This window comes from Sturnira hondurensis, unplaced genomic scaffold (assembly GCF_014824575.4).
Source record: "Sturnira hondurensis isolate 20B ecotype Veracruz unplaced genomic scaffold, ASM1482457v3 Scaffold0007406, whole genome shotgun sequence".
NCBI classification, from domain to species: domain Eukaryota; kingdom Metazoa; phylum Chordata; class Mammalia; order Chiroptera; family Phyllostomidae; genus Sturnira; species Sturnira hondurensis.
The window spans coordinates 15,053,552-15,080,102 of NW_028080037.1; the positions used below are offsets into that span (position 1 = coordinate 15,053,552).

The 26,551-nt window shown below is 42.3% G+C and overlaps 1 protein-coding gene across 3 annotated transcripts in view; it reads right to left on the reverse strand.

Annotated features, from left to right (window-relative positions):
* The window catches only part of TTC28 (tetratricopeptide repeat domain 28), a 583,146-nt gene that overhangs the window by 142,656 nt on the left and 413,939 nt on the right, over nt 1-26,551 (reverse strand). For all 3 annotated transcript variants that reach the window (XM_037052403.1, XM_037052402.1, XM_037052404.1), the window contains one exon: nt 9,011-9,518. In XM_037052403.1, coding sequence (XP_036908298.1) covers nt 9,011-9,518 — 508 coding nt within the window. The remainder of the gene's footprint in view (nt 1-9,010; nt 9,519-26,551) is intronic.

A 26,551-nucleotide genomic window follows, 5' to 3' on the forward strand; every position in this document is an offset into this window, starting at 1 on the left:
TGGGACACTTCTTTTTTGTATTTACATTTTCCCTTTTCATGACCCTTAATAGGAACTGCTCTGAATGAAAAGCTGGTATGTGCGGTTTGGCTTTCTATATTATGGACATTATTAAACTTTGACAACCTGTATAGTCTCATTTAGGCTTCTCAAGCAGAACTAACTGTTCAATAAATGTGTAGGGTTCAGAGGGGTCCTGTGGGCTGTAGGAGAAGAGAGCATACAGACCTAGGTTTGGACCTTGCCTCTGCTGCTTATAAACTGTATGAATTTGGGACAAATCTATGCCTACCACGTAGCTTTGTAACAAGGAAAAAATGAAAAAATGTATGGGAAGTGTCTAGCTCAGTGCAAATAATCAACAGACTCTCTAGGAAAGAAGAGAGGGTTGTTTCTGCCTGACGGTACCTGTACTTCTCTGGGAACACCTGCTGTCTTATTATACCTGGGCATGAGCAGGGGCCACTGCTTCGAGGTGCCCTATAACCCCCCAGGGGGGCTCCTCTTTATCATCTTCCTGTATATGATTGGGGGAGGGGAAGAAGAGTCGGAGGTGGGGAGGTGCAGAACCAGAAGCGTCTTTGGCTTTTAGCCCTGGGACTGTAATACGGGCTCCCACTGGAACCCCCAACTCTAGCGGGAACGTGCCATCGCGGCAGAACTGCGGGCATGGGACGCAGATGTGTGTGTAGCCTCCACTCTGCCTCTTCCTCTACAACCTTGGGTGAGTCACAAATGTTCGTTAGCTCTGAGTCCTCATCCGTGAAAAAGAATGAGGACGGTTTACCTCACAGGGCTCTTAGAAAAAGAAACAAGTACTATACAACACAAACATGATGGAATTATATTGCTCTAGCAAGAGTTTCTACCGGAGGTCGCAGAGACCCTTTTGACATCTTGAGCGGTTCTTTTAAACGTGACCCCGCTAATCACACTGAATTCCACAGAAACCCACCCAATTAGTGTAAATCAGTAACTACCCACAATTATTATAAACATTTTACCTGTAAAGCTAAGCTTCTCTCTACCTAAGAAAACCCAGTAAGTAAAAACTGAAATGTGAAAAACAGATAAAAGAGCCCTGGCTGGTGTAGCTCAGTGGATTGAGCACAGACCTGCGAACCAGAGGATCGCGGTTCGATTCCCAGTCAGGGCACATGCCTGGGTTGCAGTCTGGTTCCCTGCAGGCCAACTCCCAGCAGGGGATGCACAAAAGGCAACCATACATTGATGTATCTCTCCCTCTCTCCTTCCCCTCTAAAGATACATAAATAAATAAAATCTAAAAAAAAAAACAGATAAAAGAAAGTGATTGACGTATTTTAGAGTTGTTTTTTCCCTACAAAAGAAACTTACTAAAAGACTTTTTTAGGCCCCTGGCTGGGCAGTTCAGTGGGTTGAGCGTCACACTGATGCACGAGGTTTGGGTTTGGCCCTGCAGGGCCAGGACACATGCAGGACACAAGGGACGAGACGCGAGCCAGTGAGCAACAGAGAACTAACGCTCTCTCTCTGCCCCCACCCCACTTCCTCTCTCTCTCTCTACAAAATCAATAAAAAATTTTAAAACCTTTTTAAAAAATAAAGATTTTTAAGGATACTGAGTTTTACAACATGTTTATAGTAACAATTTAATTTATAAAATCTATTTAGGAATAATATATAAAATATGTGTGTATTGTGTAGAGAATATGCAATAATGTTCCACTTTTACTTGGGAATTAAAAACTTTCGCATTCAGATTGGCATAACTTAATTTTAATACACTTTTAATAAAAGTTATTTAGGTGATATTTCCTAAACTTCACAACCAGAACAGCTGAGAGTCACCACATCTGGTGCACCGCGAATATGAGGAATTATAAAAACCCACCAGCCCTCTGGGGTGGTTTCAAAACAAGGGGAGAAGAGGCCAAGCATCATTTTGTGAAATATTAATGAATCTTTTATGCCAGGGGTCTCTTAAGGCTAACTGGATCAAGTTTTTTAACCTACCTGATTTTCTCATCTGTAAACTTAATTAATACTCTTGATCTCATAGGCTCATGGAGAGGATTGACTATGAAGGTGAGTGTAAACATGAGGCTCAGAATAGGTCTCATATGCTTGTTAGGTTGAACACCTATAAGCTACATAAGGGCAGGAACTATGTCAGTTTTGTTTATTAAATGGTAGGTAGTGACCATCACATAACTAACATTCAGTAAATATTTGTTGATCAAAAGATGAATAAGTGAACAAATGAATTAACGAATTAACAATGCTAGTCCCATTGCCCTTTCTCTCCCAAATAAGTTACTTTCTAGATATGTCTTTTTTACTAAAAAGGACAGCTATTTTTAAAGTTTCAGTTATTTTCCATAGATGAATGATTAGATATTTGACCCCAGACCTCGCTGGGAAGCACTTCCCATTTCCCGTACTTGACCCAGTGCTAGAAACAGATCCAGCCCTGACACTGTTGTGCAGGTGGGAAGTGGCTCCTTCATCCAGAGAGGGGGCAGAGGTGAGAGAGGCAGGGGGAAGAGGAAAAAGGAAAAAGAAAAAACAATGAAAGAAACAGAAAAAGGAGAAAAGAAAGGGAAGAACAGGGGAGGGGAAGGCAGGGAGGGCAGGGGAGTGTGGGGGAGGGGAGGGAAAGGGAGGGGAGGAAGGGAAGAAACTAGCCATCCTTCTAATTGTCTCCCTTTTCACTTTCCTAATTGCAGTTTATCTCAAAGTAAGATGAGAGGCAATTCTGTCTGGCTCCCGAGAAAATAACAAGATTTGTGGTGATCAGGGTGAGAGGACTGGAGGCTTTAATCTAGTGACTTACTCTGCAGTCTAACTGAGGTTTAACTCCCAATCGCCTAAATTAGAACCATAAAAAAATGCCATCAAAAAAACCCAAACAGCAAAAAACGGAGTCTACAGAAATACTCTCATGCCACTACAGTTGATGTGGGCATAACAGAAAAAGATGGACATTTTCCAAGCCAAAATTTACATTTTCACAAGTAAGACATGCTTAGAAAACAGCCAGTCTATTCTTTGTTGCTCATAAGATATCTAAAGAGTCTAAATCATTTCTACATACTCTACTTAAAAGCAAACAAAAGGCAAATACACAAATATTAGTATATGCTGACCAGCAGAGGACAAAGACTCCTGCCGGCTCACGCGCTCTACCCGTGTCCCCTCAGGCACACACAGGAAGCTCCTGCTGTCGAAGTGCCTTCTCAGTGACCCGAGTCTCAACCTCTTTGCCTTCTCTGACATCAGTGACACGGCCTCCATGCCTGACACTCTCCCGAGCTCCCCCGATATTCTCCACTCTCTGTGACCCTAAGTCTCGCTGGTAGGCTTTCCCTCCCTATTTCACAAATGTCATTAGTATGACACCATCTTTTAGTACTTGTTTTCAGTTCTATTTGTTCATATTCCATTAAGTTAGAGAGATAAATAATGGCCAGGTACAAAATGAAACTTACCAGGTGCTTCCCCAAACCAGTTCTTCCCCCCAGCTCTCCTTTCTCTTCCCAGAGCCACAGCTGTTCTTCCACTCACCTGGGCATGACACCTTCCTATGAGCTCTGACTCTTTCAGTCTAACTGTATGAACGCTCACTGAGTGACCCACTACGTGTAGAGGTCATACTCGGTGATGCAGAGACCACAGAGTAGAGCGCTGTTCATACTGCTACTGATTTGCACCCAGAAGTAGTAACTACATGAATACACAAATAACCATAATTTATAGTGGAGTATAAATAGAATAAAAGAAATTTTTAAAGTGTTATTGGGGCTCAGAGGAGGTAAAAAACTTATCTTGTTATCAACAAATGCTTCAAGTATAGTAGTGAATAGCATTTGGGATAATCCTACAAAGATGGGTAAACTTTAGACAAGAAAAACAGGACACAGAAGCCCTAAATGGAAGAAATCACCTCAAGAAACATATTAAAGCAAGAAAGACCAACCAATGTGATGAGATCATAGAAGATTAAAAAAGTGCACTTTTTGGTAAGGAGTATATACAGAGGAGTAGTGAAATGAAAGAATGGAAATGATGACAGGTTTATTTTTTAATTTAATTTGTCGTGATGACGGGTTTAAAGGTGAGGGCTCTGGTATAATGTGGTATGCCACATGTAGCAGTTACTGCCCGGAGCATCGCTTTAGGGAGATCAGTCTTAGTGACGTGTGGAATGAAGGGGACAAGGGAAGGCAGTGGTTGTGAAGAAAACCCAAGTAGAAAACCCAAAATATTTGTATGAGAGACTGGGCAATGAAGAGGCAATGAAGAAAAAGAACCTTCATGTGAAAACTGTTAGACTGAGAGTAAACTGGAAAAAAATAACCCCAAAATGGAAAAAAATCAATCATGACATTAGATTGCTAAGTTAAGATGGTATGATAGGCTGAATGATACCATTCCCCTCCTCCCGCTCTGTCCACCAGTATGTCCACATCCTAACCCCTGGAACTTGTGAATGTTACTTTACAAAGCAAAAAAAAATTGTAGGTATGATTAAGATAAGGACTTTGAGAGGAGGGAATCAGCCCGGATTATTCCAGTGGGCCTGACATAATCACAACAGTCTCTGCAAGAGGATGCAAGAGAAGTCAGCGCGGAAGAGAAGGCGCTGCGATGACGGGAGCAGAGACCGGGGTGAAGCACTCTGAGCACAGAGGAAGAGGCCACAAGCCCAGGAATACAGGAGCCGATTCTCCTCTAGAGCCTGTGGAAGAAACAGCCTTGTTGACACCTTGACTTTATCCCGGTGAAACTGATTTCAGACTCTTGCCCTCCACAGAACTGTAAGAGAATATATCTGTGTTGTTGTCTTAAGCCACTATTTTGTGGCAATTTGTTACAGCAGCAATAGGCAATTAATACAGATGGCCAGAGGGGTGGGGCTGTCACCCACAGAACTAGGAAATCTAGGAGAAGCACTTAATTTAGGGAAAAACATTTCACGTTCGGAACTAATTTTGCACTAATTTTGACAGGTCAGCATGAAAATCAGACAGAGTACCCACTAGGCAATTGGAAATGCGAAATGAGTCTCAGACAGAAGGTCAGAGCTGGCGAATAGAGATGTTGAGACAACGTACACTGAAGCAGTAACTGAAGATACGGTGAGGAAGATGATAAAGAGAAACATATAAAGAAAGAACAGAAAAGAATCAAGTAACGAAACACAAGGAACATTTACATAGGTTTTTGTACATATTGTTTATGTACATGGTAAAAAAGTCTGGAAAGATTCTAGCCAAACTGTAACAGTAGCTAACTCTGAGGAGTGGGAAAGGGGCAGGTAAGTGTAGGAGAAGGGAATGGATCTCTTTTCTCTACTTTATATACTTATGTAATACAAGAATTTTTTTACATAAGTTAGTATCACTTTTATAACTTAAAAATTATAATTTTTTGAAGATTGTCCACTTTCAAAAATAAAACACCAATGAAAAAGGTGCAACAAGAGCAGCCAGGAAGAAAATTAGGAAGTTTCTCCACAGATGCTAGGAAAGGAGAGCATTTCAAGAAGCAGTGAAGCGTGCCGGTGCCACACACCCATGGCCAAAGTCAGCAGGAGAAGACCGCTGCTGATCTATTTCAGGGACAAAAGAAGCAAGTCAAATTGCAATGGGTTAAAACAAACAGGAGGAGTGCTGGTTCCAGTAACAGAGGAGTAGCTCATTTCAGTTCAACCCTCCTATAGACAGCAACTGTGACGCCTGGGGAGGGGAGAGAAGCACAGGCACGGAGGGGGCGGAGGAGGAAGCTAAGTAAAAGGTATCGTAACCAACAGCAGGGGGGCTGCAGGAGGAAGGAGGCTGGAGCCGACCATCTGCAGAGACCATCTGAAGAAGGGAACGGCAGGGGCTAAGTTTCCCATTTTTAAAATGCCAAAGAGCATCTTTTCTTCCCCCAAAGGCAGACCCCAATTAATATCATATGGTGAGGCTAACACTCAGAGAGAAACACACAGTCTTACTGGTTTGAAGAATCAGGGGAAAAATCTGAGAGAGGCCCACAGTAGTGAGCCTTGAATTCTGAGTATCAATTCTACCCGAATCTCTTGTCTCACTCCTGAAATACGCATGTGCACAGCACCAACTAAGCAGTTCAGTTAAAGCGAAAAGACCTGGACAGGGATTTCAGCTGCCACCCACCACGGGGAAGACTGAATTTGGAGCCTGAATTTAGGCAAGTTAACTGGTAAAACAACAATTATCAACAACAACAAAATCAATACTATTGACAGAAATATATCAGAACCCAGAAGCTCTATAAAGTATCATTCACGGTATCGGATATAATCCCACATTACTGGATATAGGATATACAAAGAAAAAATAAAATATCACTAAGAGTACAAAAGGCAATCAAAGCACAACTTTGACTATACTAAACACCACTGAGTCATCTACTTGAACTGGGCAATTGCACTGGAAGTGAGTTACCTCCCAACCATGCTGTTACAAAACAACATCGTCAACAACAGGCAATCTGTATGGTCTGACTCTAAGAGGGCCAGCATGAAATCAGCAGGCAAAGTTTTAAGAGCTTTTGTAATTAGTAGGCTCAGCTATGTAAAGAAAAAAATACATATATAACGAATAAACACATATATCTTAGCAATAAAACTGAGATTTTCATTTAGAGAACCAAGTATAAACTCTAGAGCTAAAAAAATACAATATATATCCTACAAATATGTTCTCTGACACAATGAAATTAAATTAGAATTTGATAACAATAAATCCCCAATGTTTTAAAAGTAAATAACACTTCTAAATAACAAAAGGGTTAAAGGGAAATTGCAAATGATTTTAGAAAATATTTTCAGCTCCCTGAAGGTAAAAACATAATGTATCACAAATTATTGGATGTACCTATAGCAGTGTTTACGGGAAATTTTATATTTATAAATACTTGTCTGAGAAAGAAGCAAAGTCTACAATCAATGACCTAAGGTTCAAGCCTGAGAAAGTAGAAAGAGTAAAGAGCAAGAAATAAGAAGCAAGAAGAAAATGATAAAAATGAGACTCAGAATAAATGAAATAGAAAACAGATAATTAATTTAAAAACTAACAAAAAGCCAGTTTTTTTAAAAGATCAAGAAAATTGATAAATAGCTAGAATGGTCCAGAAAATGGTACAGGTGCAAAAACACAAACTACCAATAACAGAAATGAAAGCGAGCATATCATTATATATATCCTACAGGCATTAAAAGGAAAGTAAGAAAATATTGTAAACAACTTTATTCCAATAAACACAATAAATTAGATGAAACGAACAAAGTCTTTGGAAAATGCAACTAACCCAAATGACACAAGGTGATCAATAAAATCTGAATAGCCCAATATGCACAGGCATCTAAACCCCTGGCTCTAAGCCCCCCAGTCGCCCGCCCGTGTGCCACTGCTTGACCTGTCTTCCTTAAATACCTAGTCTAGCTTCTTAGGCCTGCATTCAAAACCTTAGGAGTTTCTGTTCATTAGCAAAACCCTTGCCTACTTTTCATACTAATCTTCTACCACCCTCTAGCACATTCCTGAAGTCTAATCACGCCAGCACCCCTCAGATACGTCAACCTATTGCACCCCACACCTCCTTCTACACACCCCTTGCCGTCAATGCCATCCCATTCCTGGCCAAAATCTCACCTATTCTTGAAGATCCACCTGGATCTCATCTCCGAGAAGCTTCACGGGGTATTCCTAGCCCTCAGGGTCTCCCTTCCAGGAATTTCATGGAAATACAGCATCCTTAACGCCATCTTGCAGGGAGGCCACTGATGTCCTATGTCTTACTCTTACTATCCCAGCTAAAGTATAAGCTCTTTGAGGGCAAGCTTTTTTTTTAACTTCCCCATCTCTTAAGGGAACTGTTCCAGGATTGAGCACGTCATTCAATAAATGGTTGACTCAACCAACCCTTGGTCCACTGGATGAACACACAACGCCAAGGCCTTGTTTCCATGTGTCTCACAGACTCTCTAGACTCTCATTCTGATCTCAACACCACTGTCAGAGTCATCCCCAGGGATCTCACAGACTTTTTCTCACAACCACATTCACAAAACAGATGGTTGCAATAAGCAGAGGTGGGGAGAGGGAGGAGCAGTGCTAAAATTACATAGAGATGAGGTGCCTGGGCGAATTTTCACATTCTGCTGCTACTAGTATCTGATAAGCATACACTAATACCAATCGGACCACTTCTTCCCTGTCCTCTTCCCGCCCTAAGTCCCTATGGACACAGAACCAACCGTGGGGCTCCAGGCACAGGGACGAGTTCAGCTTATACTTCCAAACACATCTGTTCCTTCCACTCATTATGAACCCACACCTGGGTACAGAGACAGGATGATAATACCTTTGAAAAAGTAGCCGGTTAGCAATACTTATTGTCTCTTAACATACAAATTCACCCAAATTTACAAGTCTTAACTGTAACCAAGTACTATCAAAACAGTGACTGAAAGTCTATCTTATTTCAAAAGATCTTTCAAAAAATAATGTTGCACTTATACTAAACTCTCGATATCATTTGTGAACACACACACTATTGAGGAAAAGCCCATTTCCTGCAGGTCTACAGTCACCGAGTAAAGCAGCCCCTTTGAATGAAACTCGTCTCAAATTCTCTTTCATTGATGACTTCCTAACAGCTCCTCTTTCATTTAAGTCAAACATAGCTTTATATCCTCATTACATTCCCCTTCTCTCTAATTAGATAAATCTGGTCACTCTTCTCACAGATTAAAAGGTCAGGGTATTTTGTTTTCCCAGTATTTCAGAGTCCTAATCCTAGAGCACTGTGATGACAGGCGGGATCGTGTGATTTAGAGCAGACAGGCTCCACGGAAATGTATCTGAAGGAATCATACCACACACACAATGAGGAGATTCTTTTGAATATAAACACACAGATTCCTGGAAAAGACAGTGGGCTACTCCAGCTATTCCCAGCCTACGAAACTAACCCTGGATCTTGCGAGCAATTCTGTCCTTACCCAGGTTGGAGGACGCTCGTCCTTCTGCAGCCCGGTCCTTGAGGTCCTCAGCAATGCCCAGCTGCTGCTCGTGGTACTGTTTAGCCCTCTCCAAATCCTGCATGCACCTGGCAGCATGGCCCAGGCCCGCGTAGGCCCGCATCTCAATGGCCTTCTCCATCAACTCCTGCGCCAGCTCCAGCACATAGTTGTGGTAGGACATGGCCTTGTCGAAGTTCCTCCTGTAGTGATAGGCACTCCCCAGGTTGCTGTACGCCCGGGCCTCTTCTCGCTTGTTGCCCAGATCCTTGGCTATCTTCAGATGCTGCTCGTGACACTGCACAGCATTCTCAAAGTCACCCATAGCAATATACACAGCTCCCATGTTGCCAAGTTCTCGGGCTTCAGAAAGCTCATCTTTGGATTGCTTGGCGAGAAGAACACACTGTTTGTGACTGGCCAGTGCATTGGGGTAGTCTCCAATGGCTGTGTACACGTGGCCTAGACTGCTCAGGGCCGAAGAAGCTGCCTGGAGAGAAAGGATAAGGCAGGGAAACGAAAGCACATCAGAAAATGGCTTTGGTTTGTTTCAGCAGATAAAATGTTTCAGAGATTGCCTGTAGCCATCCAACCAAATTCCTAATTTCTATCAGTTGTTCACAGACCTATGCAGACCTGAAAAAGAGCCCATCCACACAGCAAGCCTCTAATAAAAAGACAATGACATCTTAATCAGTAATTTTCAATACCTAATCTCACAGAAACATGTTCTAGTCCACATAACCCTCATCTTAAACACTTATATTGACATTTTCAATATTACAATACTATAGTTATGTTAATAGCTATTAACCTCTGTAGTAGAAAAAACGTTGAAGAAGACCAAAAGTAATGGCAGTACAGCACAGGACATTCGTGGGAGAAACCCACGCTTGGCCCTCTGTTCTCCAGAGCACTTCTCTAGCCTTGTTTCTCCCAAAGCAGATGGACATGCTCATGGTAAGGGACGCATTTAGAATGATGACTTGCAATTTTGAGACTCAGGACCCACTAAAGGGTCCCATTCTCTTATCTTTCCTCCTTTAATGTTACTTCACCAGTGCTGGTTACTGTGTAGGGCTTAGAGTTAGATGAGCCCCAAAGGAAAACAATGGGCGGGTTCCACTACATCTCTGAACGGGGTGGTCCTCACTGGGCCGCACCACCCCTTTTCGGGCCCACATTGGCCCTTCTGGCTTTGCTTTTCTCACTAGAGGTTCTTCCGACCCAAGCCTCTGTGCAGAAAAATGGTATCTTTGCAGTCCCCTCACAGTGCTCGCCACCCACACCTCTCTTGTCTGAAGAAAAGGACACAGACCCTTTCTGTGTCAGAAGTTTCCGTGAAAGTTACTCTAAATCAGTAGAGCAAACCAAATGGAAACAACGAAAATAGTAGAGATGTTGTGCAGGTCCTAGAATCTTACCAAGGGCATACAGTCCTAGACATGCTCGTCTGCCCCTTCTAACTCCTCTGCAAGGCCATAAATGGGAAGTTACGTGAGTCTTTGCCTGCTTTTCTTTCCATTCCCTAAGTCAGAGGCTTACTTCACAACGTGCCTGCAGCTACGGCTGCGTAATCCCCTCTCTTCAACCGGCTCCCTCTTCCTAACCTGCGCACGAGGTCCTGGCAGAACAAAGGATGCCCTGTCACAACCAGGCAGGTGATCTTCAAAAGGGCCTCCAGGCCAGGGAATAAACACCCGGGGGTGCATCCCACTGATACGGGTGGCTCTTTATGAGATGCATTCTATGTCTGGACACTTGAGAACATCCTCATCAGTATTTTATAGATGAGAGATTTGCTACCCAATTTCTTTGCCTGTGAAATAGCTCTCGATCAAAATAACTGAGGCACTGACCATCTTTATGATGCTTGCAAATTGTGTGTTTGCAAAGGGTTTCATATCATTTTGAGTTGCTTTTATCATGTCACAGATGTTCCAACAAAAGATTTAGGAAAATAGAGAGGAAACACACACTTACAGATTTACTTTTTTCTTTCTCTTCCTGAGCGGTGGAGAGCAGAAACACTCCCCCGACCGTGGCAGTGCCACCGCAGAGGGACCCTGGCAGAGGCGGCAGGCAGTGGTGCTCACCGAGGAGCATGCCGCTCAGATGTGGCCTGGCCCCCGGTTCACAGGGTCCCACTTTGGGACCAGCAGTTAGGACTTCACGTCGGCCCATCGCGCATGGGCCTGCTGCTGCTCATAGCCCCTCTCCCTGCCTGACACTGTCCTCTCCCTCCTTTGCGGCAAGCCCAGGGACTCAGCCTCTTTCCTGTTCTTCTCTAGGTGGTCCTCCGCACCTCACTGTCTAGGTTGTTCTCCATGCAACCCCAGCCAGCGAGCAGGACACAGTCTACGAACCCTCCCACAAACAAACCTTTGCTGACCTCGAAGGAAAACACGTGGCTCTGTGACGACACAGCTAGTATAACTCAGTTCAGACACATTCGGTTCAAAACTGCACTGCCCTTAATTAGCTCTACGGGTCTTTGAAAAACTGAGGCTCACAGAAGTTGAGTTTCTGGACAGACATTTCTAGGCCCAAGCCAGAAGCCGAGACCCGAGTGTTTTCAAACCCGGCCATGAGCTCTGGCACACCACAGAGGATGGACTTACAAGGCCTGGGGCAGGCACAACACCCCAGCAGGCATCGTTCCTAGGAACTTTCGGTTTACGGCAATGCCAAATGACAGCCCTGGATCTTCTGCTTCTGGGTCTTCATTTGTCTCAATTCCAGGGAGACACAGGGTCCCATTTGCTGCAGCTCCCCAAAGATAAGGAAAGGGAGTACCGGAGCACCTCCCCTCTGGGATGTGGGCGAGAGCAGGAAGGATTAGCTCTCTCCTGGCACCCTCCAGCTACCAGGCAGCGCTGCCAGTCGGATGCCGCATGGCAGCGTCCTGGAAACCAGCCTCTCTCAAAAGGATGATATAATTTATGAACACACATCACTGTCTCTGAAACTCAAGAGGCAGCTCGATGTAAAAGAATGGAACACATAGACACAGCAAGCATGTGGTGATTAACAGAAGAAAAGGGGGTGGGGGAGGCAGAAGAGGGTAAAAGGGGAGTAAATGACGATGGAAGGAGACTTGACTTGGGGTGGTGAACACACAATATACAGTTGATATATTATAGAACTGTATGCCTGAAACCTATGTAATTTTATTAACTAATGTCACCCCAACAAATTTCATAACAACAACAACAACGATAAAAGAATGGAACAGGATTTAGAGCCGGAGACCCTGGCCGTGTAGCCCTGTTAAGTCGTTCTGCGTCTCCATCTCCTACTTCCCACGTAAATCTGATAATGATAGAGCACGCAGCTCCGCAGGCTCCCATGGGATCGGATGAAGCAGCGCATGCGAGGGTCCTGAGAAAACTGCCGAGTTCTCTGGGAATGCATCGCTAGGGTGTGGATGGATGTTTGATGACTGCAAGCTGGCTGGGCTGAGCTGTTACCAACCAGAAGCTAGCAATGGCAACTGAAAACATCAGTCATTATGACCAAACATCTATATTCCTATCAGTTGTCACAGGAAATAAAGTCCAGTGTTTTACAGCCCCCAGGCAAATAATCTGTGATGATATTTATCAGCTAAGTGAATTACAAATTAATCACTCGTCTTTGTTCCTGTTCCTGTAGAACAGGCTTAGATCTGAAACATGGTTTCAGGCTGTTAAGGAGAATCTGAGGACCCACATCTCTGGGGAATCACAGGCCCCACCTCAAGCAGACGCTGCATTGGCCACCAAGGTTCACACCGCCTTTGTGTATCAGTCTCTCTAAGACTTCTGTGCTAGAAGAACAGCAGCTGCTTCCCACAGTGGGAACATTTCGGAGCATCTGTATTTGAATACTAAAATGCACACAAACTGTTACACTAACAAACTAGCTGGGTGGAATAAGATAATATTTTTCTCTTTACAAGATATAAATTACTCATATTCTTGCCAAAGCACGATTAACAGCTGCAGACTTCGCACACAGGAGGCACTGCCCTTTGCTCTGTGACCCAAAGATGTGCAGAAGAGCCCCATCTGACGAGTCAGGTTCATGGGACATGGAGCCCAAGAAAAAAACATTAGCTCATATTTCTTCAAACCACCTTTAAGGGTTTTTAGTTTGAGACACAAAATAGCAGAGTTTAAACTACCACTGAGGGCGCAAGGTGGCAGGCTGACCAGGGTCACACATTCACGCGCAGATAAGCCAGCGAAGTAGTGACCCGTGAGAGAGACCACGCAGGCCCCAGTGGTGGGAAGCAGCAGAGGGGACTGCCATTGCCCCTTCTAACCCCCCCTCCACGTACAGCATCACAACCCATCTACTGAGTTGTCCCGCCCTAGTGAACACCTAGGGCTCTGCTACTCATACATAACAGGCACGAACAGTCCAAAATATGGCTCAAGAACTTAAAGCCCCAGAGCCGAAAACACTTCCCCAGTCTGGCAAAGGAAATAGACTTCCAGGAAATTCAGGAAGCTCAGAGAGTCCCAAAGAAATTGGACCCGAGAAGGAACACACCAAAAAAATTAAAAATAAAAAAATAAACTATCCAAACTACAACCACACTGCTGACACCATCACTAAACATTATTTTAAAGACCGAAACATGTTTCCTTTACATCTAGCATGGTTTCCCCTCATTGTATTTTGTAAGGGTTACATTTTGTGGAAGGAGTAAATGCACATATAGGAATATTTGATATAACTGTTGATGGACTAACTGCATGTAGTTTTAAGAAGAGGGAACTAAACCTGCAGAAACACATTTTTTTCTTCTTTACTCCCAAATCCACATGTACATTGTATTTCCTGGCAGTTCAGTGCCCACCAATTCAGGGTCCTGGATTAATCACCTATAACCCAAGAGGCAGGAGGATATAGAACAATAGGGACAGACTCTAGAATCAGACACACACAGATTCAAATTACAGACTATGTGATACTGCACAAGTTTTGTAGCATCTCTGAGCCTTAGTTTCCTCATCTGTAAAATGGGACTATTAATACCTTGCAGAGCCTTGAAGTAAACTAAATAGAGCAGTACTTTTAAAGAACCTGGATTATTACTCGGCACACAGAAGATGCTAAAATTTTAGATTCTAGTTTCTCTTCCTGCCCCAACCAAGATAACAGCCACTTAGCTTCATTCATTCCAGAGATGTGGTAGAAGATGGCCAGAACACAGAACACAAAGTTATGTCACCACAACAAAAAAGACAGCACAGGTTTGTCCCACTAGTGGTGGGAAGAGCCATCACCTTCACATGCTGAAGCTGAGTTCTCATATCGCCTTTCTGCAAACACAGGCGTGAGAAAACTCACCCTCTACCCCAGGGCACTCCAGAATCACTGGTGTGTCGGACAGGGGAGGTTGATAGAAGCGCTGCACTTCGAGAGGTTAAAGCCTACAGACACCGGAGTGTTAGGTTGGTTGGTTGATTCGTTCCCTCATACATACACTCAAGAAAAGTCTCGAGACTCACACGATCATAATCTACCAGTTCTGACAAAGGATCAAAGGTAATTCAATGGAGAAAGAATAGTCTTTTCAACAAATGGTGCTTGAACAACTACATGCAAAAAAAAAAAAAAGTCAATCCAGACACAACCTTACATCTTTCATACATATTTACTTGAACTAAATCACAGACCTAAATGTAAAATGCACACTATAAAACTCCTAAAAGTTAATATAAAAGAAAATACAGGGAACCTGGGGTTTGATGACCAACTTGGACTTCATTAAAATTAAAAACTGTACTTTGCAAAGAATCCTGTTAAGAGAATGAAAAGACAAGCTAGAGGCTGAGGGACAATATTTGCAAAATACACACCTAACAAAGGACTGGTATCCAAAATATGCCAAAAAATCTTAAAATTCAACATAAGTTGTAAACAAACAACCCAGTTTTAAAATGGGCGCGAGAGCTGAACATACAAGATGTACAGACAGCAAATAAGCACACGAAACGATGCTACATGTCACACATCCTCAGGGAGTGCAAGTTCAAACCACAGTGAGGCACCACCGCACGCCTACAGGAACGGCTGAAACCCCCCAAGACCGACAACACTGACGCCGTGGAAACGTGAAGCAACAGGAACCCCCATTCACCGGTGGTGGGATGCAACATGGGTCATCCCCTTGGAATATGGTAGGGCAGTTCCCTACAAAACTAAGCACACTCTTGCTATATAGCCCAGCAATCATGCTCCCAGGTAATGTACCCTAATAAAAGGAAAACCTGTGTTCACACAAAAACCTACATATGAATGTTTGCAACACCTTTGCTAAGAATTGGGAACAATCAGTAGGTCTTCCAAAGGGTGAATGATTAAACAGACCCTGGAACATCCCCACAATGGAATATTTAATGCCAAAAAGAAATGATCTATGGAACCTTGAACAGACACGAGAGAGATCGAAAATGCACACTGCTTACCGAAAGACGCCACCCTGAAAGTCTGCGCTCTGTGTCACCCTAACTACACGACAGTGCGGGTACGGCGACCACAGAGAAGGTGAAAAATGGGTGGTTGTGGTGCCGAGGGGAGGGTGAGTGGGTGGAGCACAGGGGTTTTAGGGCAGTGGAATTATTGTGCATGACACCATACGGTGGGTGCGTAACATCACACATCCGTCAAAACCCGTAGACTGCGCGACACCAGGAGTGAGCCCTAGTGTGAACTACAGCATGTAAACTATGAGCTTTGGTTAATAATAATAATATGTCAACACTGGTGACGGTAACATCTATGCCACACCAACACTGTGTTAACAGGGGAAGCAGTGGTGAAGACAGGTCTGCGGGGACTCTGTACCATGTGTTCAATTTTCTGCAAATCTAAACCTGCTCTAAAAAGTGGTCTATTAATTAAAAACAAATAAGTACATAAATTGGAGTGTTCCTCACTGGGAACATGGGTAATTCAAGGACATGGAAACAGCACGAGCAAAGGCAGTATGACGGAGTGTGGGATGGTTAGAGAGCAAGGAGCCACTCAGGCCTGGGAGCACAGGGACTTGCTGGAGGGGAGACCGGAAAGGTGGGTTTGGGTGAATTCTTCGCCCACCGATTCATGAAATCTAAAGCATTTTCCATGTCTGACATTTCCTTTGATCATGAAAATATACCCTTAATCAGCACTGATCTGAGAAAGTAATTCTGTATGAAAAGTTAAATGATGGTCTTGAGTTGCTTACTCAATAGTCACACGAAACCAAACAGACACAAAGAAGAAAAATATTCCTAATCTATATTTTTGAGAACATTCTCCGTATCATTCAATGTCATCTCTATAAGGACCAAGGGAGAAATTGCTTTTGGACTTCAATGCTTCTACCAAACAACTACTACAGTTTTATCATAGGAAATATGTGAATCTTATAAGTGGTAAAGTTTATCTTTCTGACTCGTTCACCAGGAAGATTATGGCTTGATGCAAAACTTCCCTTTAACAGCCTGATGTAATCCCACAATATGTACAAATTCTGTCCTGCCTTAAGCCTACATGACCTTCATCATCTCATTACTCTGATTTCTTCCCTTTTATGTTTTATTTCCTACTCCCATAAATTCTTCTTGGATTATAATCCTAGGAACAAAACACAAACAAAAATATAGTAAATGTCAAGGCTCTTGGCAGGGAGAAAGCTTCCTGAAATGGGATCCCTAAGAATTGTACACTCACAGCTATAACCTGAAGAAAAGGCTTAAATATCATACAAAGAACATGTAAATAACATGATTACATGTTCATTAGCAGTCTTAAGTCATTCTCATGCTGCACATACTTAATAACTGGTGTTGGGTTTAATATATATAATCAATCTAACTAGTTTGCCCCATTTCCTAAATCTGGGGTTTGAGGAGTATCCTGCAGTAGCTGAAAAGGTAAGAGGGTAATTGTGCACACCTGAATTCTTTCTAACATACACTGGACCACAATTGAAAGAGTTGTTTAAATCTATTACTATGAACTTAGAGGGCGGTTAGTGACAGTTACAGCTTCTCCGTGGAAACCTGTCAGCCTTTTCTAGTACTATGAGTTTCGGAGAAGCTCTCATAATAATTATTTTTATCAAAATTGTATTATGGTTGGAAGAATAACACACTGTCAGAGAGATCTATTACCCAGACCTAACAGTTGCTATCACAGGTGATAAATTATTTATAATGCCCAGCATTAATACAGCAATGTTTTCAAACCAAGAATCTGTAAATGTCCTTTGCAGATGCAAATTAACAGATTAATAAGGAAACAAGCTTTCTTATATGAGAAGCTGGGATGACAGATTAGCTATTAAGAGCAATTTATAGGTCATAAGATATGAAAGTTGGCAAGAAACACCACCTCTGCTGGCTCTATAAATAGTAAAACTGCATTTAGTTTCCCAGAGGTATCCTGTTAGACATTTTAATTACACCATAAAAACTGCCAGAATTTACAATGATTTCATTTTTTAAAAAACTTGATGCTCCATGTAAACTTGACGCAACACAACAGGCATCTGTGCTATGTGCTCTACCAGTGAAGCGGCAGCGAACGGAAGGACGAGTGCGTGCTCCTTCCTCATGAAGGACTGCGAATGGTGCGGCAGAGGCTGAACGTCAGAGCACAGAACCGTCACTCCCGACACCTCCGGGGCACTTCAGGGTTCTCCTCTCTCCTTTACATCCCACACTGCAGCCGCATGCTACCCACCTAGGGAGATTTTTATGAAGAGCTTCATTCTACAAAGCTCGCTGGCCACAAAATGACGACCCAGTAAACACCCTAGAGTCTTGGTAGTCCTGTTAGGGAGTTGAGTTTGGGGATAAAGTCTCTCACTCACTTGAAAACATCAGTTAAGGTTATTTCCAGCTGTCAGTTTTACCTACAACTTCAGTTTTACTTGGGAGACTGATAGGCGGACAACCTAGTCTCAAATGAGTTTTCATGACACAATTCACTCGAGTTCCGTATGCAATCATTTGACCTGGGCTAGGAGACCTTCTGCCATAATGCTGCTCCATTACACACTTGCCAGCCAACCTGAATTTTAGTGCACTATAAAACACTGTAGGGGCTGGAGCGTCGTCAATCGCCCTTTGAAGACAGTATTTATATTAATCGTAAAATCTGGCATTGGCTGGGCAGGATATAAGGGAGGAAGCTGGAGAGGGAGTGAGATGGAAAACACATATGTGTACAAGTGCACATATATAAGAGGCAGAGGAGACATTTCTCAGAAGGAAAAAGCCCAAGAAAAGGACAACTTATTTGCAGGCGCCAGCAGATGACAGCTTAAAAAAAGAAATATTTAAATTGGATGGAAAAGAGCCTTCGAGGAACCTAGAAAGATCTTGTAAAGTTAAGAAATAACTGAGAACTTTTGCAACCATCCATGAAGGAATATCAGTACAGGTTCCTAACACAAGCTGAGACTTTCTGAAATTCACGGCTTCTAACTGCTCGGGAACAACAAACGGCCCACAATCTCTGCTCTTCATCCCTTTGCTTACTCTGGCTGATTCAGCCTCTATTCCTGTTGGATAATTCCGAACTCAGATTTCAGAACAAGAGCCAGAGAATTTTAGAGCTGGAAGAGGCCCTATAGATCGATCACCTAATCCACTGGTTTACAAACTTTGTTTAAACCAAAATACAAATACATGTGACTTTGTGATAAAAGTGTAATTGTTTAGGTTCACTTAGATTAGAGTGTGCATTTCCCCCCCAGGTAACCTCAAGAGAATCTATGCCACCCTGTGGGACTCTTTACAGTGGAGTTGGAAAACCACTTCATCATGTAACTCTTCAGTGTCCTTAGATGTAGAAACTGAGGACAAGAGATAAGTACCTTGGCCAAAGGTCAACCTGCTAATGGCCAGCAAACGCAGGACTAGAGCCCAGGTTTTCGGGCCCCAGCTGGTACTCTCTTCACGCTGCTTTGCCAGCATTCCATCACAGCGTCTCATGTCAGCTCAGACTCAAGCCCGCATGGCCTTTCCCAAGGCCCCTCACTCTTCCAACTCCCATGATTAATAAAAGAAGTAAATGTCACTATTTCTTCCAACGACTGGTCAAAAGCTCAGGTTGTCACTGACTTTTCCCTGTCTTTTGGTCCTCATATTCAGCCAGCACCCAAGGCCAAATTTTTTAGACTCCTGAAATAATACTAGTTTTTAATTTAATAATCTTCATGTAATGCCAATTATTTATATACTAGATCCATTTAGAATTGATTTCGGACTGTTTTATTTTAAATAACAAATATTATCTTTTAAATTATATGACACTGATTACAGATGAGGCTTGTAATATATTTATATACATACAGTTTTTCTCTCTAAAACCAAGCCAGTTTTCAGTGACAAATTCAATGGCAAACTTCAATAACTTTAACCAAATGTTAGTAACTTTTCTAACAGCTACTGATTCTGCCTCCTGAATAATAACAAATTTATAGGTTCCAGGCTAACATGGTGACCAGACAGTGACTACACCCCGTCTCTGCTGGCCACGTCCCCTTAAGGAAGTCGCTGACTGCCTCTGTCCTTGTTTCCTGATCTATGAAGTGGGTGTGATGGTATCTGTCTCACGGGACTGTTATAAGCCCACATTTGTGTGCCTGACACATAACAAGCATGCAATTACTTCTAGCTGTTATTATAGATGCTAAATACCAATAAAACTGAGTAAATTAAGTAATTTTAAAGTCACATATTTATATTCATTGAATCTATTTTGTACATTTATTTAAAATTTAAATGCACTAAATTAGTACCTTCCTTCCCTTCTCATTATATTAATTAAAAATCCTGAAAATGTCATTTCCCTTGTGCGACATTTGTCACTGTTCCTCTGGCACAGAAATTATTTGGGTATACACACACACGGCATTTCTTTCTGGGAAATCCCAAACAACGGAGACGTTACATCAAGATCTAACAAAGAAACACAGCGTGTTCACTGAAGACAGACTACATTGTTAGCTAAGGTTCTAAATTTTTTTTTTAATGTTAGCTTACTATAAAATATTCAACCTGACATTAAATACAGGTTACACTTTTAATTTTAGAAATTAAAATTTCTAATTACAAGTATAATCAAATTCTTTTTTACATTGGTCTTAAATTTTGTTTTTCAGTAGTATGCTTATTTGGAATAAAAGTGAATAGCAGAAAATGGACTAACGTTTCCATGAAATATGTTCTAAAGCAAAAAGAGATGATTCATATACTTTCTTTTTGAAGCAATAAGCGAAGATACAGGATATGAAGGAAAGAGCATAGCACGAGGCAGGTCAGGTAAGGGGCTTTTTGAAGCCGAGAGGAGCCATGTAACCTCAGAGCACAGCGCAGTGCGGGGCCCAAGGAGGCGCCCAGCAAATACTGGAAGAGCCAAACTGATAGTCACGGGCCTTTCACTTACACAGGATGTAGGAAAAGAAAATCCTACCCTCCGCCGTAAGAATGCCAGTGTGGTGCCAACACTCCCAACGCCTAGCGCTCTTAAGTACAACTCTGGTGCTCTTCCACTTCCTGTACCTGCAAGAATACAGGGCCCACAGGCACAGATGTTTCTCCACGGTCACCTTTCTGTCTGCCTGCACTGAACTCACGGCCCCCCGTATCTGTCCTTGTTCTCCTACCTGCTGCTCCTCACCCAATCCGTCATACTCTCGCCAAGTCTCAGGAAACATTCCCCCCTTTACCTTTGCATTGTCCACATGAGACGTGAGATGATGAAAGAGGAGCCACTATTACTTTTACAGTGCTCTTTTCCTAAGAGTAATTATAATGGTACCCCAAATTAGGCCCTAGGAAAACTAGCAAACTTCAGATTCTTTCTGATACCATTAAAATCTTCCTTAGAAAAAAATAGATAATAATAAGTATGACTACTATTCACTGAGAGCCAGGCAAGTTGCCATGAACTTACAACATATACCACAAATAGAGATAACAAATGTTGCAATTAAATAATGACGGCAGGCTTACTTATTGATTGTAAGATCACCCTTATTCCAGAGACACTAAACTATGAAACAAAGAGCATCTCAGAATCAGTGAATTATGATATACGAGGTGCTATGTTTACATTATCCCAAACTCTCACCAGGCCCTAGGAGATGGGAATTTTTACCTTCACTTTGCAGATGAGGAAAAAGACCACATTAGTAGCTGGTCCAAAGTCAAATAGTCACCAGTAAATAGCAAGGTGAGGATTTAAACCCAGGCCTACATAACTGCGAATCAGAGTATTTCCACCAAGCTGCATTGCCCCCTCCAGAAATCCCAGACGCAAAGTGAAGAAGACGGCAAGGGCACTTCCTCCAAAAGGGAATCATTGGTTTTGCTGCTCACAAGGAGGTGCTTAGAAGAGCTGAGCAAGCAGAAGTTTCTAATCTGCAATATTTCTTCAAAACGGCTATTGTCAAATTGTACAACAAACTGGATTCATTCAGAATTTTTTTTAAGATCAAGGAAGAAAAAAACCTGCAACAATTCTACTACGCTGTTATTTTCTGAGCACCTGACAAATTTTTACTTCCCTATCCCCACCCAAGATATAAAAACTACCTTTAGAATTCTTCAAGCTTACCAACCTACGTATGAGACTAAAGAGACCTATTTAATTTGATTAATATTATCCTCGTGACTATATATAGATGCTGAGACCTGAAATGAACAGTTTAGGGACTATGCCAAGTCCAGGACTGGTTGATGTGTCCAGCATGCCTGAAAAATCCCAGAAAGCTGCTCCCAAATGTCTATAAGAACAGACATTCAGAAGATGGGCTGTGACTCGGGTTTACATTTATTCATTTAGGGATAGAGGTGGTTTTCTCAGCAGTCGCATAGGGCTGTGAATTCAGGCAGGGCCATCTGAATGTGCTTAGTAATGTGTGTCCTGGGAACTCGACAGGAAGAAAAGAATTAGCCCAGCTCCTGAATGCCAGGGTCCATGTCCAGAAGGTTCCATTCCAAGTACTGTGGTATTAAATGGAGACTGCCGGAAATCGTGTAGTTTTATAGAAACCTCAGAAGCCTCTTTTTGTAAAAAAAAATCTGGGGTTGGGAATGGACTGGTTTACCTTGTTTCCAATAATTGGGGAAAGGGGAGGTGATGATTCTGTCACTGTCAGAGAGAGAAAGCAGGAAAAGGGCAAAGGTGAAGTGATGAGTGATGATGCCCCCTTCCAGACGGGGGTGGTTACAGCCTTTTCCTGCTCTGGCTTCTTCCCAAGAAAGTAGCGGCACTTTCTCCCCACAATAGAGCACATGCTGTATCATATCTAATTACACCTAAAGCTTATTTTACCTAATTTTATAGTTCAGAGGAGGAGAGAGGGAGGAAATGAAGGAGAAAGCAGGAAGATAAAGTTTTGCCTCCCAAGTTCTAAGATTACTGTACTCACAGTAAGTTCACTCTGTGCTGGCTTATGTGCCTGGAATCTAAGAAAAATAGGCAGAATTGCTGAACAGAGGGAGTCATTAAGTGAGGGTAAGGGTTAAGATTAATCTCTTGTGTACAGAAGGGATACAAAATAAGAAACAGAAGGCTAAAAATAGCTGTACTAAAACATCCAACGATCAGAAACAGTTTTCTATGAATGAACTAGTGTGAAAGTGTGACTACTTTAATTTAAAAGAAACACAGAACTTTAAAGTACACCCAATGAGTTGTCAAAGAGACAGATCTTTGATTTGTTTATCTAAGCTTTGTATGAGAACATTAAACTCGCTGAACCAGTGGTAAGAGGCAGAGGCCACTATCCACCACCTCCCTCTCGGCTCCCGTCAGAGGTTTGCCATTTTTTCACAGCAGAATCCAGATGTGCCCGAGTGAGTTACATTTCCCCTGGGATGCTCCTTCCACCACCTCCTAACAAGATAAATAGTGGTCCTCATACTTCTCATGGGTGTCATCAGAGGCAAAACCAGAGGAGTGAACTAAACGTGTGTTGGGTACTTGAGAGCAATGTTGTGATTAAGTCAACCGGGGGCATCAGGGATGTGCTTCAGGGGGTTGGTAATAAGAGTCTAGGAGATGTATTCATCATTGGATACTTAATAAAATCCTCTGCATAGCAGTGCCCACCAGGAATTCTAAGTAACTTGAGCATACTGCGAATACCAGCTGCGTTCAATGGACTCAGGCCTCGACACTCTGGTAGAATCTAGAGTGGCAATGTAGGCACTTGCTTCCAGAAACATCAAGAAAAATGTTTTGCAGAGCTAACAAAGAATAAAGTGTATTTATTCACTTCTTCATTCAACAATCATTTGAGTGCCTACTATGTTCTAGGCCCTAGAAATAAATATAAAGATGAAAGAGACAAAGCCTGTTCTGTGAAGTCACTTACAGCTGAGGAGACAGAGTGGGAAAAAGTAAGTATGACAGACATCTGGGTGACTAGGACAAGTGGAAACACCCAAGTTCATCAACTTCTGTCAGAAACTCCAGTAAAAGAACAGTGAAAGAGATTTTTTAAAGCTATAAGCCCATACAATCAAAAAGACCGAGAAAGATGCCAGCAGATGAGAGATATCCACAGAGATATCCACAAAATTTTGGAAGATGGAAAGCAGATGGATGAATGGTAACTGATTTAGTAGGACAGAGAAAACAGAAACCAAACTGCCTGCAAGGAGGGGTGCCAAGTCCAGCTGCAGAACGCTGGGAAGGAGCAGGAACTGGGGCACTGTTTCTGAAGTTCAGAGAAAGGGATGCAGGGCTGAAAACACAGGGTGGGATATAAGCTTATATACAAGGCAATGAGACCCTAGATAGGCTCCCTAAGTCCACCAAAGATGGAAGCCTACTTTCGACAGATGAAGATAGAAATGAAATGCTACACAAGAAACAGAGATCAGCGAAAATCTGCATTCTAACTGCCGAGATTCTCTTCAGTGGGCACCTTTCCACACTACATGCCCCTCTGCTCTGGTCAGTTTCGGCTCTGCCGGCAGCTACACATGGCCGTAGACTGGAAGTTTCTGTAAAAATTGGTCCCAAGGAAAGAGGTGCATGCACTAACACTAGGTAATTCCCCAAATAATGACTAAACAATTCACTGTATTTCAAGCTGCATATAGATTATATGTTGATATGTTTGGCACTCTAGAAAGGAATTTTGTAGTTTAGTTGTAAAGTCTAATGTTAGTCACTGGCACACAGAAAAGCAAGCAAACTACAGCACGATAACTAACGTGGTCATTATTTCCGGTTTTGCAATACAGAAGGATGGCTGGGACAATGTGAAGGAGGCACTGCCGAAGGGGCAAAACTGAAAATAAGGGAGATGGGTCAGGAATTGAGCAACAAGGTTTGAAAGCAGTTACAAAGGCCTGAAGAAGAGCAACAGTGGGGGCGGTGGATGCAGGTGGGGCCAGCCTGGGGAAATGAGAGCTGGGAGGGTAACTTCTTCAGATACAAGCTCAATCTGCAACCTTAACCTACAGGGTCTTGCTGGGAAAGAGCTACGGCAAAGGAATTACATTCAAAGGGGAAAAAAGAGAGTAATCATAATCACAGTTAATTAACTAGGAGGAGCCCTCAGTTTCACTTTTCTCATTAAGACCCCCAAGTACTTTCAAGAGGGCTTAACAACAACATGGGTCGGTGGGGGGCGACCCACAGGAACATGAGCCGAGGCCCACGCCACACGGCATCCTCCTCAGCCTCGCTTCCACCCCCAAATCCATATATATTAACAAATAACGTGAACTTGCTGAAGATTTCTTGGATATTACATAGAACAGTTTTTTAAATTTCCTTTTAAAGAATTCTGTTCTTCCCACAGTGCTTCCCTTCTCTCCTGTTCCCCTTTCCTCCTCTCCTCGGGGTTTAAAAAATAAAATAAAAGAGGACTCAGCAAATCTAGTTATGACTAGACCATTGTGCAAGAACTATTTATTTATGTATTTCAACAATTTTTTTTAATTTTATAATTTTTCTTTCCATTTTATTTTGCATTGGTTTCAGGTGTACAGCTTACTTTCCATCATATTCTTTACATAGTGTCCCCTCTGCATTTCTAGGACCTGGACTGGAACCATGCACAGTTATCACAACAGTATTGAGTATATCCTCTATGCGCTACTCACATCCCCATGAATACTCCATAACTACCAACCTGCACTTCTTACCCCCTTCCTCTCTTTCACACAGTCCCCCAACTCTCTACCCCTCAGACAACCTCCAGTTTGTTCTCTGTATCTGTGAGTCCGTTCAACTTTGCTTATTTTGTTCTCTAGATTCCACATAGAAGTAAAATCATATAGTATTCGTCTTTCTCTGACTTACTTCACTGAGCATTATACCCTCTGGGTTCATCCATGCTGTCACAAATGGTAAGATTTCTTTCTTTTTTATGCCTGAGTAATATTCCATTGTACACACGTACCACTGCTTTTTCATAGGTTCTTGGGTTCTTCCAAGCTTCATTATTCCATAGGGGTGCCTATATTCTTTTGAATTAGTGCTTTGGGTTTCTTAGGATAAATCTCCAGAAATGGAACGGCTGGGTCATAAGGCAGTTCCATTTCCAATTTTTTGAGGAGCCTCCATACTGCCTTCCATAGTGGCTGCAACAATCTGCATTCCCAGGGCACGAAGGTTCCCTTTTCTCCACATTCTCACCAACACTTGTCATTTGTAGATTTATCGATGATAGCCATTCTGACTGGGGTAAGGTGTTACCTCATAGTGGTTTATAATTTGCATTTCTCTAACAATTAGCGAGGTTGAACATCTTTTCATATGTCTATTGGCCATCTGTGTGTCCTTTTTGGAGAAATGTCTGTTCAGGTCCTCTGCCCATTTTTTAACTGGATTATTTGGTTTTTTGGTGTTTATGCAGAAGTGGGTAAAAGTAGGTTAATAATAGTAACAAAATAATAAAAACTAATAATACACAGATAAATTCTGTTTTGCATACCCACAATTGTAAACATACTTTTGCCCACCCATGAACATTTTGGATATCAACCCCTTATTGGATGTGTCACTGGCGAGTATGTTCTGCCATTTAGTGGGTTGTCATTTTGTTTTATTGATGGTTTCCTTTGCTGTTCAAAACCTTTTTAGTTTGATATGGTCCTATTTGTTTATTTTTTCTTTTGTTTCCCTTGCCTAAGGAAATATATCAGAAAACATGTTGCTAATAGAAATGTCAGAGATTTTACTACCTATGTTTTTTTTCTAGGAGTTTTATGGTTTGCAGTCTTACATTGAAGTCTTTAATCCATTTTGACTTTATTTTTGTATATGGTATAAGAAGGTGGTCTATTTTCATTTCTTTTCAAGTACCTGTACAATTTTCTCTGTGCCCAATCCTTTATAAGCAACAGAATTAGGAAGGTATTGTTATTCCCCATGTTACAGGTGAGACATACAAAGGTAACATAATGTACCTGAGAAGTGTAAAAAGATCTAAACCCAAGCTGGCTGTGCCCACAACCTAGTCTCTTCACTGTAGTATTCACTCTAACACGTACTTAAAATAATAAT